The 18,572-nt window shown below is 34.5% G+C and overlaps 1 protein-coding gene across 2 annotated transcripts; it reads left to right on the plus strand.

Moving 5' to 3' along the window:
• Window positions 1-4,219: 4,219 nt before the first annotated feature.
• Window positions 4,220-18,088, plus strand: LOC116016675 (DNA topoisomerase 3-beta). Of its 2 annotated transcripts, XM_031257038.1 has the most exons (15): window positions 4,220-4,423; window positions 4,512-4,568; window positions 5,920-6,023; window positions 6,201-6,294; window positions 8,249-8,348; window positions 10,513-10,753; window positions 10,865-11,027; window positions 11,123-11,242; window positions 11,384-11,463; window positions 12,507-12,785; window positions 13,347-13,515; window positions 14,116-14,244; window positions 14,392-14,604; window positions 15,948-16,127; window positions 17,222-18,088. In XM_031257038.1, the coding sequence occupies exons 1-15, from the start codon at window positions 4,403-4,405 to the stop codon at window positions 17,864-17,866; spliced, it is 2,595 nt and encodes an 864-aa protein (XP_031112898.1). In that variant the 5' UTR covers window positions 4,220-4,402; the 3' UTR covers window positions 17,867-18,088. The 2 variants fall into 2 exon arrangements, with proteins under 2 accessions (XP_031112898.1, XP_031112899.1); XM_031257039.1 differs by lacking the exons at window positions 4,220-4,423; window positions 4,512-4,568 and having other exon boundaries at window positions 6,206-6,294.
• Window positions 18,089-18,572: the final 484 nt, after the last annotated feature.

Raw genomic sequence — 18,572 nt, forward strand, 5'->3', positions numbered from 1 at the left:
ATCTCGCTAGCTACCTGACGGGACACTTGGATGAAGTGGTGTCACCTCATCAGATGAAGTGGTGTCACCTCTCCTCGGCCAACACTTGGATGAAGTGGTGTCACCTCATCAGATGAAGTGGTGTCACCTCATCAGTGGCGCTGCTCCTCATCAAATAAAAAACTCTAGTCCCTTAGGGCCGGCACGAGATCCGATCTCGCTAGCTACCTGACGGGTTAGTGTTTTCCTGGGTCAAGCCAGATGCTTGCCAACACTTGGATGAAGTGGTGTCACCTCATCAGATGAAGTGGTGTCACCTCATCAGTGGCGCTGCTCCTCATCAAATAAAAAACTCTAGTCCCTTAGGGCCGGCACGAGATCCGATCTCGCTAGCTACCTGACGGGACACTTGGATGAAGTGGTGTCACCTCATCAGATGAAGTGGTGTCACCTCTCCTCGGCCAACACTTGGATGAAGTGGTGTCACCTCATCAGATGAAGTGGTGTCACCTCATCAGTGGCGCTGCTCCTCATCAAATAAAAAACTCTAGTCCCTTAGGGCCGGCACGAGATCCGATCTCGCTAGCTAACTGACGGGAGAGTTGACCTTCGACCGAGCCTACGGCTGATCGAAGTGAACTCACACACAGAGCGACAAAAAAAAAAAAAAAAAAAAAAAAACCGTGACCTCGGCCAGCGCCGAAGTCACGGTACCGCGTGACTTCGGCGCTGGCCGAAGTCACACTTCGGCCGGGCGCCGAAGTCACACCAAAAAAAAAAAAAAAATCCAACATACAAAAATTTTCAGCACAAGTGCCAAGTTGTTACTCCCTAGCTACCTCAGCCATTCTCACCAGCTAGGGAGTGGGGGGCTGGTGACAGTGTAATTGGGTACCCGACCCGGAACCGTCAAACTACTCAAGACACCTCACTCCTTAGCATCAATGCGCAACGGTCCAACTCCTCAGCATTGATGGCCAACGTTCAGCTCCTCAGCATTGATGACAGACGTTCAGCTCCTCAGCATTCAACACCTCGGGTATTGATGTCCAACGGTCACTGAACTGAAAGGAATAAAGAGGCTCACAACCACATAGTGGGGGGGCTTCGGACACTTCTTACACTTCTTACTAGACAATAGATATTACATTCACTTGTACACTGAGCACTACGCTCAATACTGTTCTCAAGTACTCAAACATTGTATTCAGATACTCAATAATACTCAGATTACATACCCGGTAACGCATTATTACCGTCAGAATTGTAATACAAATTTATGAAATTAATGTTTTTTTAGTCAAATAAATGAATTATTATTATTTTTGAATACATAAATGAATTATTATTCGATAAGAATACTTTATCAGATAAAAATGCAATAATAATTTATTTATTTATATATAATAACTCATCATATAATTGCAACAATTTATTTTAATCTCCTATTTTTGGTGCACAATTTCTTAAGCGTAGAGGTTGGGGGTGGTTAGCTTAGCTTATACTGGCATACACCTCTATTAGGCTGGCATTGTTGCAAACCACCATCAATAATTAATGCTCAGTTAAAAAGCCATACACAACTGTTGTCTGCCAAGTACGTACTATACCAATTTTTTTTTTTTTTCCCTTTTAAATACTATTATTTTTGTAATTGCGTATTATTGGAGTAATACTTTGTAGGCCCCACTGGGTAGGAGAATGATGAATGAGTATTATTATTATTTTTAATTAAACCTTTTGCTCCGTGTGATTTTGTTTAATCAATTTATTATAAATTTTATTAATTTATAAGTATATATAATAAATATAAGAATTGTAATACATATTAATAACACATCATTTAATTAATAATAGTGAATTTGAAAACTTGAAAAATAATTTTTTTTTGTAAAATAACTTATTTTTTTAAAAAATACTTCATTCTCTGGTATTTCGCTTAAAATTATAAAATAATTCTTTTTGACTAAAAGTAAGAAACTGCATTTTTCTATATGTTTTTAAATGAATATAAGCATATTACACAGTTATTTCTTATAAAATGTTAATTTTAATAGTAGTGATAATCATTATTATTACTTTAAAAAGTTTAAATTTTGTGTCCTTGCAATTAATTATATTATGGTTTTATTTATATTAAAATAATTTACTAATTATTATTTACACAAATAATAATATTTCGAATACTTATCTATACTTCTATATCTATACTACTATTAATAAAAATAAAATCATCCTTTGTAAAATTTCCTCCCAAACAATAGTAAAGATAAAATGGAAAAGAAAATTGATTTTACTAATTGATTGAAAATATGAAAAAGATCATAATAGAAAAGGAAACGGAAATTAGGCAAATTGGAAAAGTAAAAGGATATTACTAATTAAATGAAAATTGATTGAAAATTATTTAAAAACTTAAAAAAAATAATTACACTTTCCTTTTGAAAACTTTAAGTTATTTAAACTTTAAAAAATTAATTAAACATGGGTTGTTATATTTTTTATAATAATTACAATTAATTCATTCAAATATGGAGGAGGAAGAAAAACTAAATGCGATACGGTGAAAATGTCTAATAATTATAATTAAGGTATAAAAGTATAATTGCACATATATTAGTGTAATCGACTAATAATAATTGTCTAATAATTATTATGGTAATTAAGCTAAACATTGGTCATATTACATAATATAATATAATTAAATTATTTCTCATTTTTCTCATATTTATTTTAGTAATAATATAATTACATAAGTCATATTACATATCGATATTTTATGATAATTGTAAACAAACAAGTCATATATTATTCAATTAATTGTGTAGTACTTTTGCACTAATCTTATAATCAAATAAATGTATAAGTTCAATATTAGAATTTTTTATAATTTCATCTTTATTTTTAATATCTAAATATATAATAAAAAATAAATTGCGCTATATAATATTTGATGTCATCGCACAGATAATTGGACAATTATTTGCTCTAATTCAAACTAGGAAAACATCATAAAACATAATCAATCCAACTAATTACATTAATTGCGCTATATATTATTCGATGTTACAATTTATATAATTATATATCGATCTAAATATTCTTAAAATATTATAACAAATCCATTCCGTGCAACGCACGGGCAAAAATACTAGTTTTGATTAATGGGAAGCTCCTTTTATCTCCCTACACTCTTTGTACTTACTTCTTTTAAGTTATATTACCTGTAAGTTTATCAAGTTGATAAGCCAACAAACACAATTATGTGTAACATATTCGTATTATCTTGGCTTCTTAGAAAACGTTGCTAAGTAGTTAATTGGCAATTTATATCGTGGACCATGGTGCACAATGCATTGTTGCATTGTGCACCCCGTACCAAAATGTTAAGAGATGCGTTCTGTGTATTTTAGGCAATTATTTTGTGTATTCTATACAACCGTTCTGTATATTCATGTTAGTAACATAGGTTGTGATGTATTTGTGCATTCGAATGTTTAGGATGATGAATTTTATGTATTTTGTGTCAATATTTTGTGTATTCTAGGCAACCGTTCTGTGTATTCAAGTTATTAACACAAGTTGTGATGTGTTTGTGCATTCGAATGTTAGGAGGAGGAGTTCTGTGTATTTTGTGTCAAATATTATGTGTATTCTAGGCAAACGTTCTGTGTATTCATTTTAGTAACATTCGAATGTTAGGAGGATAAGTTCTGTGTATTTTGTGTCAATATTCTGTGTATTTTAGGCAAACGTTCTGTGTATTCTAGGCAACCATTATGTGTATTCATGTTAGTAACATTCGAATGTTAGGAGGATGAGTTCTGTGTATTTTGTGTCAATCGTTTTGTGTATTCTAAGCAATCGTTCTGTGTATTCATGTTAGTAACACAGGTTGTGATGTGTTTGTGCATTCGAATGTTAGGATACACATAATATAAGCCCAAGCATTATTTCTTATGTTCCATGTTTTTCAAATTTCACAATGTTTAAATATTCACATTTTGTCGTGTGTGTTTTTGTGATCTAATGACTTGTGTGTGTTTTTTGTTCTTGCTTCTTCGTCGCTGTTTTTGTTGTTGTTCAAATTACAACTATATTTTAAATATTTTTTTTAAAAAACTTGTAAAATCCATAACAATATGCGCGACTAATTTCGGACCAGGGTCCACAATGCATCGTGGACCCGAGTAACGTTCCTGGTTAATTGGAGCAGATTTAAGCCCATATTCAATTTGGACCTTGGAGAAGGGGGCAATAATGTGATACGAGAACCCGCTCGCATAGCCGCGCTGCTAAATGGTTCGGGTCAAACCAATACAGGTCCTGGGGTTGCCTCGTCAGCCTCGAAGGTTTCATACTCCATCATACAACCCGTTAAATCCCAAACCGGTGAAGAGTTTGCTTTGCAGTTTGCTCATCAATGGCGCCTAAAGTTCTCATGGTCAGAGAATCGTCCTCCCCCTCCCTTTTTCCCTTTTCAAATATTTTTGCTCATTTTCTGCATATTTTTACGCCTTTTGAGCTTTCAGGTGGCAGAAAAGCCCAGCATTGCTCTGTCGATTGCATCTGTACTCTCTGGCGGCCAAGTATCCATACCCTTACTTTTCTTAGTTGGTTTATTATTATTATTTTTTTTAAAGATTTCTTAGTTGGTTTATTAAGTCCTGATGTTTCTTTTTCGTGGCACTAAATGTGGGGAAGAAGAGATTGAAAATACTAAAAATAGATTAAAAAAATGTTTCATTGGGTTCTCTGGGCATTAATTGGGAAGTACTGAAGTAGTCAAAAATCATAAATCAGAAGATTTTATGGGCAAAGTTAATCAATTGTTGTGGTCGTATGCTTGAAAATAATCACAACTCAGCTCAACGAAGCATTGATCTGCGGATTCTATTTCATAGTTTATTTCTCTTTAATGCTAATTTAGTCATTACTGCTCAAAGCTAAAAAAAAGGAAGAGAACTTGAGGTAATCGAGGGAGGGCTTGATAGAATGTTGCATTGTAGCCTGCATTTTCCTCTTAATTGGAGAATGCTGTAGGCCTGTAGCTAGGTTTCTGACCATTCATTAAAAACTGACCTGGGAAAGTTTTTTCTTGAATTTTTTTTCCCCACAAATTTTAAATGAGATTTGAATATTTGTGTATATCATTACTATTAGATGACAAAGCAATGCCCTTCTCTCAGTTAGTTATGGATACTACATAGAATAGGCAGATGGAGTTTTTTTTTTTTTTTTTTTTTAAATAATAATAATTTTAATGGAGAATTTTGACGGGCAGACATAATTTCCAGAAGAAAATTCTACGGCCTTTCCCCAACTTGAATGACACTTTGACTAAGCATGGATTTTAAGAGTTTAGTATTGATTTATTTACTTATTTATTTTTGAAATTATTTGAGTTGATATATCATAATAAATAATAATAAAGTACTCTGTAACTAGTGGAATATTTTGACATATAATCTGTAAGGAAAACATCATTTCGAGGTTAAAGTAGTCTTTCTTAGAAACAAATTGAATTCTTGGAGATTGTAATCTTTACATTTAGATAAAGGGCCCATTAATTTCAGGACACTCCAGAATAAAACATTAAAAAGTGGATCATTTGAAATATGACAAAGGGAGTACTATACTTAGGACTCATGGCTATAAGTAGGGGTAAGATCTAGGAAATGTATTAATATTTCTACTGTAAACAGTGAAAGCACAGTAAATCCAGAGTTAGGCCTTAATCTTGCATGCCCTGGTTTCTTATTTTTTCGGTATAAGTTCATTCTTGCTGAATTCTATGAGCATGTTTCTAATTTAAAATTTTGTCCATGAAATGAATTAATTGCACTTCTTGTCTTTCTATCATTCTTAGCTTTCTTCAATTTGCTTGAGCTGAAATCTTTTAAAAATGGCATTGCTTCACATATTGCATATTTGGTGCAGATGTCAACACGGAGGGGTAGTACTGATGTGCATGAGTTTGATGGAATGTTTCTTGGATCTCGTGCTCAGTTTAGAGTGACTTCGGTGATTGGTCATGTGTTCAGGTTTGCAATTATTTCAAATCATGATAATTACATTCAATAGTATTTGCTTGCTTCAGTGATATACTTGCTCCCTATATCTCCTTAGTTCATTTTATTTTAGTTTTACATGCAACATGGATGGTTCTATCATATGAGTGAGCAAATTTAATTTTAAGTTTTCTGTTTTTGACAATTCAGTGTAGATTTTCCAGCATCATATCAAGATTGGGCATCTACAGACCCTTTGAGTCTTTTCCAGGCACCAATTCGTAAGGCAGAGACGAATCCAAAGGTAGGGAGTTCTCTTTGTTTGTCTGATGCAGTAGTAGTAACAAGAAGAGAAATTTTTAGTCAATGGCATTTATGTTGGAGAAAGTGGTGGGAAAATATTACACTAGTAGGTCAAAATTTTGTCCACAAAGAAGCAGGAAGTTGAAGAGACTGATGGTTTCTTAGCTTATGGTAAATTGTATTGGGACAAGTTGTTTAGGGTTTCAATATTTGGTGGAAATAAAAAGAACCCTTTCTTGTTCTCACTCCTAGAAGCCTTAAATCCCTAATGCATCAGACACTTGAGAAGAAATCCATTTCACAATTCAGTAGTAAGTTTCTTTGAAAATTCTTTATTACTAAACTCTGAGAAATTAAAACTATTACAAACAGATATTTGTGGATTCTGAAATGCCTGATGACCCTGATTCATAGAAGAAGCTCCAATGAGACTAGCTGACCTTTTTGTGTGCATTTCAAACTCAGTTAACATATTTCCACCATTACTTAACCTTGACATGTAAATAATGTTTTAAATGATAGAAATTCAGCATCAACAAGTGTTCCATAAAATGAAGGGAATTACAATCGAGCATAACACCACCCTTTTTTTGTCCATAAAGGGATGGTAAATTCCTAGAATTTCTGAAATTACAAAAATGCTCATGATTTCTAGAAACTGAATAAATACTCTTGACAGCAAACTTGCTTTCCTTTTACTGTTCAATGTTTTGCTTTACTGTCCATTCTGGTTTTGTTCTTACTTTTCCATCCATTATCTTGCTTGCTCTAATATAATCGAATTTATTCCACTTCTGGTTGCTTGACTATAGTGACATTTCCACTTCTGGCCTTCAATTTTGATTTGTTCCACTTTTAGTCTTCCATTTATAAAAACATTTCACTTTTAGTCCTAAGTACTCAAAATGCCCTCACTTTGTGAAAATTTTACCAAACCTCAGCTTACTAGTAATACTAAATTTAAGGGGATTTTGAGCTAAAAGTGGAACATTTTTTTAAAAATCAACGACTAAATGCTAAGCATATCAAAGCTGAAGGCCAGAAGTAAAAATGCCATCAAATTCGAGAGATCAAGTGTAGAATAAACTTAGCAAAATCTTTACAACAGTAAAAGCATTAAAATGGGATATTTTCTAGCTCATCAACATAAAATGGTTGTTTGCTATAAGTTGCACCAACTGTCTTGGTTTCCTAATATATTAATAAGAATTTGAACTTCATGTAAGTATGTAACTGCTGAAATTTGTTTTGCGTGTGTGTGAGTTGTATGGTATTTTTTTGAGCTGCATTTTAATCAATATATTAAAGTGAAATATGTTTTGCAACACAAGTTTATTTTCATTTACACTCTCACTAACTAGGTCAGAGCTAGAAATGCTTAAAAACCTACACCCTCAGCAAATTATGGTTAACTATTAACGAATTGCTGATTTGTTTTCCAAAAGAAAAGAGAAATGGTTAAGCAAATTAGTAAATTACAGAAAGTCTCTTACTTCATAATCTGTTTCACCATCATATTGCCCCCTCTTGTTTACTTTTCCTTTTGTCTCTTATGTTGGGTTCATTGAATTTAGTAGTGAGAAGGGTAACTCCATGCCCTTATACTCCAGCTTTTACCGTAGCTTTTGGTAGGTATCTGTATCCATTAAGAATTTATTGGAACCCATTCACTGGCACTCCAGCATGATGAAGCTGAAAACAGGTCTCTCTATCTCAGAAAGCTACCTCCAATTAATGAATGGTTCAGCAACTTAGTTTATAACCGGTGAACAAACTCTATTTTTTAAAGAGATTGTCTGTGTATGTCTCCTTTAAAGTTTTAACATATATCATTGGGAGTTTGTTATTTATTTTAGCTTGTATGATAGTCATTTTGAAGAAGCAGATAAAATGTAAATTGTATCTATCTGTTGTTTAGATTGATAGAGTTGGCCATCTAACCTCCTGGAAATAAGGCTCACATTTGTAGGCATATAAGCCAAGAAGCTCGTGGTTGTGGACATCTAGTGTTGTGGTTGGACTGTGATCGTGAAGGAGAAAATATATGCTTTGAAGGTATCCCTCTCAATGAGATTGTTATAATATATAATACCTGAAACTACTTATATATGTATGTGTGCGTGTGTACGTATACATATAGTACCTGAAACTTGCCTACGACACATTTTCAATAAAATTTTTAGAGTCTCAGGACTACAAACAAAATGTGCAAAACCAGTCTTAAAGAGAGCTAGTCAGTAGTCAGCTAGGTGCCTAGGTAGGTGGCACTATACTTGCAAAAAAGAAAATGCTCAAATCAAGGCTGAGTTACCTGACTCTTCAGTTTCTTTATTCTTCCCATTGATACACGAACTCTTTCCCTATTTCAATTTCTCTGCTTTACTTTTCAGTTAAACTCCAAGCCTTTCACAAGGATTCAAATACCATTTTGTCAAGAGAAGTTTCAATCAAATTCAAAGATCAATCTACGTTTTGCCAAAATAATATTCCCTAGAACTAAGTTAACATTTACATTCTGTATCAATACTTAAGACAAGCATGATGGGTGTTGTTCTTAATAGCAAGGAAAGAGGCCAAGATCTATAGTTTAATTGCTTGACATGCTTTAAACATGATTGCTGATGGTTTAGAGAGCACAATGTTTCACTCTGTATTATTTACAGCTTTTTAAAGTGGGACTGGGATCAATGGATTTGTCTTAGGAATCTAGAGAGTTTCCTTTATTGAGCTAGTTATATTGATTATGTTGCTTGTTTATTGTTAATCATATTTTTTCTTTAAACCAGTTTTTAGATTACATGATTATTAGAATTCTTAGAATTTCAATTGTGTATAAATGGAGAGCCTCCATCTGATGATGTGAACTTCTGGGAATAGGGAACAGCATGTGTGAAAGTGATACAGTATTTGATCTTTCCAAAGGAATGAAGGATTATTAATTTATTTCTTTTTAAAATTTTGATTTTTCCATCAAATCTCTTATCAGTTTGTTTTTCACTCATTTGTGGTATACTTTTGCAGTTTTTGTTCTTATTGACATTATGTGCTTTTCTATCATTTTTGTTGAGCTTTGTCCCCACTACTTGCTATTCATTTTAGTTTTGGTATTTTAGTCATATATGGGGCATTAGTTTAAATCTTGTTTCTTTCTTTCCTCATTCCTCTATCTCTCTTTTAAAATTTTCCTTCTTATTTCTTTTCTCCCTTACACATCAATGAATGTTGCTAATTATGTATTAAGTAAATCAACCATGCTTCACCACCAACCCCAAACTATATTAGATCAAGGCTTAGTTGACCTGAGCTGAGTGCCTGAGTTATGCAGCCATGTTCCATAGAAAATTACACATAGGATGGGACAATCTGACTGTGCTGTTCGGAGAACAGCAAATCCAAGAGACAGAACATATGTAGGATATTTGAGCTAGTTTATGGGCCAAGGTAAAGATGTGAATTGTCTATTAATTCTTGCAAGTTGGGGTCTTCTGCAATTTTTTCTCCTGGTTTAGTTTATTAATGCCAGAAAGTGCTTGCTTTACTTCAGAGTAGACACACTTTTGGTTTGTAGATCCAAGAAGAAAGTTAGGAAGGAGACTCCTGATGTGCTTGATTTTGGAGAAATGGAACCAACACATTTTTGGAGTAGGATTTCATATAACATATTGATGCTTCCTCAATTCCTTATTTCTTAAGCCTTTTAAGTTCATGAGTGTTAAGAGTCCACATTGATAAAATAAGAGAAAATATATGGGTTTATGAGGCCATGGATTAGACTAGCTAATTGGTTGGATTCAATCTTTTAGTGTGGTTTGGCCCATGTGCATTATAGCCCAATTGAGTGACCCTAGCCCAATCTTAAATTATAACAATGAGCACAATATTGTTTCACTCTTTTTTTAGAATTTCCTTGGTGCTGTTACTGACACACAACGAAAAGTATAGGACCTCTATAAAACCCTAAGAAGTTGGGTCTAAAGTTGCAGTTAATCCTTATTTGTTAATTTCTCACTTATCCATATATGATATTTACATTTGGAATTGCAACTTTGCAGTCAATTTTAGAGCACATATATGATATGCCCATTCTCAACTGTATTGAGTTAGCAAAGTTGCTAGGCTGATGCATTATAAGTATTTGATTTAAACTGCTACTTAAAGTCTTTCTTGGAGCTCTTGTTTGATGTTTTCTTTGTTCTGCTTTTACTATTATTTGTTTCAGTAATTGAATGCACTGGATTTCCATGGAATGATGCGAAAAGAGTTTACCGAGCTCGATTCTCTTCTGTTACTGAAAAGGATATTCTGAAGGCCATGAATAACCTTGTTCTGCCTAACAGAGATGAGGCATTGTCTGTAGATGCACGTCAGGAGATTGATCTGAAAGTTGGAGTTGCATTTACACGTTTCCAGACCAGCTATTTCAATGGGAAATATGGCAATCTTGATGCAAGAGTTATCTCGTAGGTCCTATATATGTGTGTGTATTAATCTTCAATTGCCATTTGCATCCTGCTCCATAAGGAGATATAGTTTCCATAACTACTGTTATGATATCATTCCTCTGTGTTCAGCTATGGGCCCTGTCAAACTCCTACCCTTGGATTTTGTGTAGAACGCTACCTGCAAATTACAACATTCAAGCCGGAGAAGTTTTGGATGGTGCATCCATATATAATGTATAAGGGATATGAACTTAAATTAGGATGGGAACGCAACAGGTTGTTTGATGCAGACGTGAGTTCATTTAATCAAATTTCTTATAGAATTGAATCCATTGAACCTATGTTTCCTATCCATGTGTATATGCAAACCTTGTCCTACTATCACAGGTTGCTATGATGTTTCGGGATGTAATAAAAGAAGGTGGAATCATGAAAGTTGTTCGTATATCTGAAAATCATGAGTCCAAAGCTCGCCCTTCTGGTCTGAACACAGTTAATCTTTTAAAGGTCAGAGCTTGAAGGTTTCCAACTGTTTTATTTATTTATTTATTTATTTTTTGACTGAGATTTTCAACAATTTATGGTCAGATAAACACAGTACGTGCATAAACACATAAATTGATTATGATGATCTCTTTACAATTTCAGGTTGCTTCAAGTGCATTAGGCTTTGGCCCGCATTTGGCTATGCAATTAGCTGAGCGTCTATATACACAAGGTTTCATCAGGTTTTTCCTACTTATCAGTCTGCTATCATATTATTATTGTTGTTATTGCTATTATTATTGTTATTGCTGTTGTTATTATTATTAATAATAATAACCATGATTATTGTAGATGGATGTAACATTTTAGTTGAAAATATGTTCTTCTAGATGGGCAATAATAATACTCCACAATTATAATTACATATGTTTGACTGTTTCAGTTAAGCAATTCCTAAGTTTAGACTAAGATTTGAACCCATTATGTGTAATTGCGTATTAAGAACAATGGTTTTAGTGGGAAGTGAAGCACTAGTCGGTCTGGTTTACATAAGAAGAAAACCAATAGTTAGTTATGCACAACACCAAGAGGTTATGGTAAAACAAATAGAAGGAAAAAGAAAATAAATGCAGAGAAGGTTATGTGTCTTGTGTAATAAGCCAGTCATTTTGCACGATTGATTGCCCTTCAACTTAGTAAATAACTAAATAATGAAAATAAATGATAAAACTATTTGAAATATAGACTGATCTTCATCTCATCAAAAAGTTATAAATTCTTTGTACTTTTAGTAGTAATCTGTTTTGAAAAGGGATTCAAAATTAAATTTTGTCAATAATTATTGGTATCCAGTAAGAATTAATGGACCCCAATCAGCAGCCGTCCAGCACGATAAAGTGGATAACATATTAAGATGCTTCCCCATCCCCACACCTGTCCCCAAAAAAACTACCTCCAAAGAATGAATAGCTCAAAAACTTAGTTTTAACTGAAGAGTATCATTTCAAATAAAAAAAAAAAAAACCTGGAGAGTAGGTTTTTTTTTTTTTTTTAAATATTTTTTTCCAAGAGAATGTCAGAGCATGTCTCCTTTAAACATATTTCATTGAGAAATTTACTACCCATGTAAACAAACAATTCGTACTGGAATTTACTACCCACACAGACCTACAATTCTAACTGCTGCATTAGAATAATAGACAAAAACATGTGATTATATGAGTCTTTGTTGAATTTACTAGCCAGTGCTTCTAAATCTTATCGGTTTTTTTCCTTCCTCTTCCAGCTATCCACGCACAGAAAGCACAGCTTATCCTTCTTCTTTTGACTTTAGAGGCACACTTGGGGCAATGGGACATAATCCTGTTTTTGGTGATTATGCACAGAAACTGTTATCTGAAGGTTATCTTAAGCCACGGGCAGGAACTGATGTAGGCGATCATCCTCCAATTACACCAATGCGTTCAGCTGCCGAAGATACTTTGGGGAATGATGCTTGGAAGCTCTACCAGTATATTTGTCAGCATTTTCTTGCAACTCTATCTCCAGATTGTAAGTATAAAAGGTAATAGCTCTTAGCTTGGAAGTTCTATCAGTATAATTGTCACAGTAGTGTACCCTTCCTCTACATATGAACCATAGCTCTTAGCTTGTACCTTGTGGTGGACTGGTGGTGCCTATGAATTTCTATAAAATTGGACAGTTCAGTCAATTCTATATTGATATTGGGTACTGCAACATTATGTATGCCAAAATGATGCCACAAATCTTTAATTCTTCAATATATTCAAGTTATATTCAATACTAAGTATTTGCCTTGATTTATGCTCTCTTAGTCTTGGTTTATTCTTTAATAGCTAATGCCTTGATGGTGGGTGGTGACTCTATGCCTCCTTTTGGACTTCCAATTCATGATATTTTGCACTTCTATACCATAAAATTGAATTCACTTCCTCACATTACTGAATTTCAAATATGACTTGCTTAGATGTGCTTTATTTAGAAGCTAATATTCTATACTTTGATATTCACATGCTATAACTAATGCCGCCTGCCTGCCAATTTGTATTGTACTAAATTTTGTTGCAATTTGGAAATAATGTGTAAGGCTTATTTGCTGTTACAGGATAAAAATTGACTTTGAATGCTGTGGAGAGTTCTTTCATTGCATTGGGCAGCTTGTCACTGCAAAGGGATTCACATCCATTATGCCTTGGCTTGCAATTAGTGACAAAAACCTCCCTGAGTTCAGTGAAGGGGAGAAAATAGCAATTTCAAAAGTTGAATTAGATGAGGTATGTTGCTTTGGCAATAAAGAATCTTTTTGAACTATCTAGTATATGGACCCTTTTATTCCTTTTGCCTGAAATAATAATGTAAAGCTTAACATTAATGGATAAAGTTGATTGAATTTGCTGCATAGATATCCTATATGGATCCAGCATAGGGTGTATATGTTAGAGTAAAGAGCAGGTGAGGAAGAAGCAATGCAGAAATGATGGTATTAAAATGAAAACAGACAAACAAGGATACTGTAAAGTATCCTCCAGCAAGAATGGATTCTTGCCCAGCTACAATTGCTATTATTTTCTAATCAATATTCGATGCCTTCAACACTAGGGGAGGCTCCTTATTTATAATCTAATACAATGAAGAAATTAAGTAAATTGCATAAATTATGTGATTTGTCTTCCCCTGATTTTCTGCTCCAATCCCAAGAATTATGCTCCACCTGCAAATATGATGCTTGGTTGATTGGTTACTTTCCATTTTCATTTGTATCTTGACTTAGTGCCTTATCTGTATATTTACATGATTAGAAGTTCCAACTGCAATTTATTTTCCCATTTTTGCATTCATACTGAACAGAGTATTTTTAAAATTTTAAATTTTAGGGAAACACTTCACCTCCTGATCACCTCAGTGAAAGTGAGCTGATCTCATTAATGGAGAAACACGGAATAGGAACTGATGCATCCATTCCTGTCCATATCAACAACATATGTGAACGCAATTATGTCCAGGTTTGCAGTTTCTCCTCTTTTTTGTTTTTTCTTTTTTTTTTTTTGGGGGTGAATTCAGTCACTTCCATGCAGCCTGAATGGGGACGAAAGTACCAATGTACCATGCAGTGAAATATATTTTGAAATTATAGGTGTCTTTAATTGCAGGTACAGGCTGGAAGGAGATTGGTTCCAACTCCTTTAGGTATCAGCTTGATAAGAGGCTATCAATGTATAGATCCGGATCTCTGTTTGCCTGACATTCGCAGCTTCATAGAGCACCAGATCACTCTTGTAGCTAAAGGTCAAGCAGATCATTCTTTGGTTGTGCAGCATGTACTGGAACAATTTAAAAGGAAGTTCATCTATTTTGTTAAGCAGGTATGTACTAATTTATTTTACTTTAGGTATCAGCTCTCTTAGATCATCTCCTGTTGTAACGGATGATAGAGTAATTGTATCTCATCTTTATCTTTTCCAGCTTTTGTAATGTTTTCACTTTTCACTTTAATTTTGGAATAGACATCTCTCTCTTTGATGGTATTTAGATAGTTTCCTTTATTTTTAGGGGATGGCTTGTTTAGTTCTTTGATTTTCACTTTATAAACTAAAAGAGTTGCAAGTCAGTTGTCCAGGTTTTCTTTGTATTGGCATCTTTTGCTTCTCCACAATGTTGTATTTTGACTAGCGCATGTTGATATTGACACTTGACTGGCAATAAAAACAAAATGATTTGATGGCTTGGAAGTTGAAACATCACGTACAGTATGGTAAAGCAAGTTAAGCAACTTCTGGAACAAAATGGCCAAATTGCTTCCATGAAGTTTGCTTCTTGGGGACATCTTTTTTGCACCTATTTGTCTTTTATGTTCTAGGAAAAGTTTGACACTGTCATAGTATGTGTCATGATTTTTGTCCATTTTTTGCATCTCGTTAGTTTTTCTTTTGAGTTTTTGGACTACTGATGTATGTATGGGTCAGGAAGGTATTGATATGGTTAAGATTCTGACTTCTGATATTAGAGCCCTTCCCCAGACTATGAACATGCTTCTACAGCTATACATTGTTTAATACATGCGCATGTATATATTTTTGTAATGGAATGCTTCATTTCAGTAAAATGTCTATTTTGCTTTGCGCTTTCAATGCCTGGAACCATTGCTCCTTATTAACTTATAGATTTACAATCAAATGAGACAACATCTTCCCGTGAGACTGTGAGACACAACGTGAATGCACACAGTTTACTACACGAATGCACACAGTCTAGAGTGTGTGCACTTAGCCCAGCATGACTTACATAAGTGCACACAATTTAGTGTGTGTGCATTCGTAAAGTAGACTGTGTGCATTGACGTTGTCTCACAGTCTCATGGGAAGATGTTGTCTCATATGAAGTCAACCCTTAACTTATATACAGTTTATATATGTACTTCTTTCCTCCAGGAAAATATAAAACAAAAAGAAAATGAAGAAGGGAAAGAACAAAAAATCAAATAAAAAATTGGATGCAGAGAAACACAAATTAATTTTAAAGGTAAAGTAAGGATCTAAAAGTATGGCTTGCAGAAGAAGCACATTGCTGGCAGGCACTCTTTCCTCGGAGCTAGAGTTCTTAACATTGAGCATTCTCTTTGTTTTCATGACATTAGAAATGTGGTTTATGCACATCATGTCCAAAGGATGGATTTATTTTCAAGCTAAACCTTGTCTTCTTGATGTAGATTGAAAATATGGATGCACTGTTTGAAGCACAATTTTCTCCATTGTCAGAGTCTGGGCGCCTATTGAGTAAGTGTGGCAAATGCTTGCGCTACATGAAGTATGTATCTACGCAGCCATCGCGACTATACTGCAATACTTGTGAGGAAGTTTATTATGTTCCTCAAAAGGGAGCAGTCAAGGTATTAAAATTCATTACACCTCATAATCTAAACCTTTGGTAGAAAGATACTACGTATTTTGGTATTTTCAGACTTGAAACTCTGTCAGACCTATATTATGCTCTTCCCGTGCCAGCTGTATCCTGAGGATCATAGTAGTAAATTTTCCCCATCCACATATTTCAAGTAGTACTTTTCAATTAATGATTTTCTGTTTCAGATCATACCCTTTCAAAGTCGTCATGCATTGGTAATGAATGAGATTTTGAGCATGATATCAAAAGTAATGAACATGAAAATATTGAAATCATTAAGCAAAGTTCATAAAATGGAAGCCATATAAGGCTTTTGGATAAGCATGCTTCAATTTTATTGGAGAAAAAGAAAAACCATAACTAAAAATTCCGATGGAAATCATGGAATCAATAGGGGTCCTAAGTCGTGGTAGTATAATGGGATTCAGAAAAAACTTCAAAAAAGCAATGCCATATAAAATTGTACAAATCTTGAATATTTACAGAAAAGTGAAATATATTAGTTTGTATAATATATCAGCAAAAGGTTTAACATGCTTTGTACAAATTGTACAAAGAAGCTTGTATAATAAGGGTACGCATGTTAAACCTTTTGCTGATACATGTTAAACCTTTTTCTCCTGACTCCTACCCTTGTCCACTCTATTAAAATTATAAGCATGCGATTTTTACATTCGTTGTCATTCCCTTACATATTCTAATCTGTAAACTACTATATGGTTAGAACCCAACATCTGAAGGGTGCTAATATTGTGCACAATGGTATATCAATGGGAGATATTTCCTAACTGATGGGTATTCTCATTGCAACTGTAACCAACCAAAACCAAATCTACCAGTTATTCAAGTCTGTAGCTTTGAATTTTTTGTTCAGTCCTTTGTTTGGAATCAGGAACTGAAATTGTCAAAGTCACTATACTCTGCGTTAATGTCCCCACCCCTATCTTCAATTGAAAATATTATAGAGTTCATACTTAGATTGCATGTGGGATGTCATCTTTTCTGCCCTTATTGCACTGATTGTTTACTTCTTACTTGTATAAAATGTGAGCTAAACTCATTAATATTCTACCCTTGCAGCTCTACAAGGAACTAACATGCCCTCTGGATAATTTTGAGCTACTATTGTATAGCATGCCTGGCCCAGAGGGCAAGTCATTTCCTTTCTGTCCTTATTGCTACAACTGCCCTCCGTTTGAAGGCATCGACACACTATTTGGTGCCCCCAAATCAGGTGGTACCGCTGGTGCTGCCAAGCTGGGGAAGGGAGTTGGAATGCCTTGCTTTCTGTGTCCACACCCAACGTGTCAGCATTCCATGATAACGCAAGGGGTCTGTGCCTGCCCAGAATGCAGTGGAACGCTTGTCCTTGATCCAGTTAGTGCGCCCAAATGGAGGCTATATTGTAATACATGCAATTGCCTCGTGTTTCTTCCCGAAGGTGCCCATCGGATTGCCACCACTAGAGACCGGTGTCCAGAATGTGACTCCACCATAATAGAAGTCGACTTCAACAAGAAAACAACCCCGTTGAAGGATGGAAGCACCCTTCATAAAGGGTGCATTCTCTGTGACGAGCTTCTGCATTCAATCGTGGAAATGAAACACGGGAAATTTTCTAGGTATTCAAGGGGAAGGGGAAGGGGAAGAGGAAGAGGAAGAGGGAGGGGACGTGGGCGAGGCGGTAGAAAACAGGATCCCAAAATGAGTTTCCGAGATTTCTAGCTAGTTAGTACACTATTGAGTTTTATGTGTCACTGGTTTTTCATTCGAGTATGCAAAATAGGGTATAACTATTGATTGTAATATACTCCGTAAAATTTACTAGTGGATGGTTTGGCCACTTTTCTTTTTTAGCCTTCATACCCTTTGTATTGAAAAAAAAAAATTCCCAACAGATTTTTAGTGTTCATTTCTATTTCAAAGTATAGGAGGATATTCTCAAAATATTGTAAATTCAAAAATTGTTTTTTTTTTTAAATTACTTTTAAAAGGGTTGCTATTATTTTCCTCTTCTATTATCTTGTTATTGTCCTAGCAAATACAAAGTGTATTACCTCAGCTCCATCTGTGCTATGCTCACTCATATTTGACAAATGTACCCCAAATACATAGTGAGATTGACAATTGTTAAATTTTTTTACCTTCTTGGTATAGACTCCATCTGCGCCTTACCCCTCTCGCAGATTTGCAATTCCTTAGTACCCAGGACGTGACCGTGATACAGGAGCAATATCTCAATCACATGCTAGAGGTTGGTTGTTTACTTTGAAAATTTAGCACATGCTAGAGGTTGGTTGTTTACTTTGAAAATTTACTTACTTATATGTAGACGCTGCTTACTTTATTTTTATGCCGCAGGCTATTCTGGAAGGTATTTTCCGGACTTGGCTTCAACAATTATTTTGTCAAAATGGCCACATATGTTACT

This window comes from Ipomoea triloba, chromosome 4 (assembly GCF_003576645.1).
Source record: "Ipomoea triloba cultivar NCNSP0323 chromosome 4, ASM357664v1".
NCBI lineage: Eukaryota > Viridiplantae > Streptophyta > Magnoliopsida > Solanales > Convolvulaceae > Ipomoea > Ipomoea triloba.

Bases quoted from the DNA above. Each gene is read 5' to 3' on its own strand.
- LOC116016675 (XM_031257038.1), top strand. From the start codon at position 4,403: ATGGCGCCTAAAGTTCTCATG. The intron at 11,028-11,122 runs GTGAGTTCATTT...CTACTATCACAG, and splicing joins ACAGGTTGTTTGATGCAGAC to GTTGCTATGATGTTTCGGGA. The intron at 14,245-14,391 runs GTTTGCAGTTTC...CTTTAATTGCAG, and splicing joins GTGAACGCAATTATGTCCAG to GTACAGGCTGGAAGGAGATT.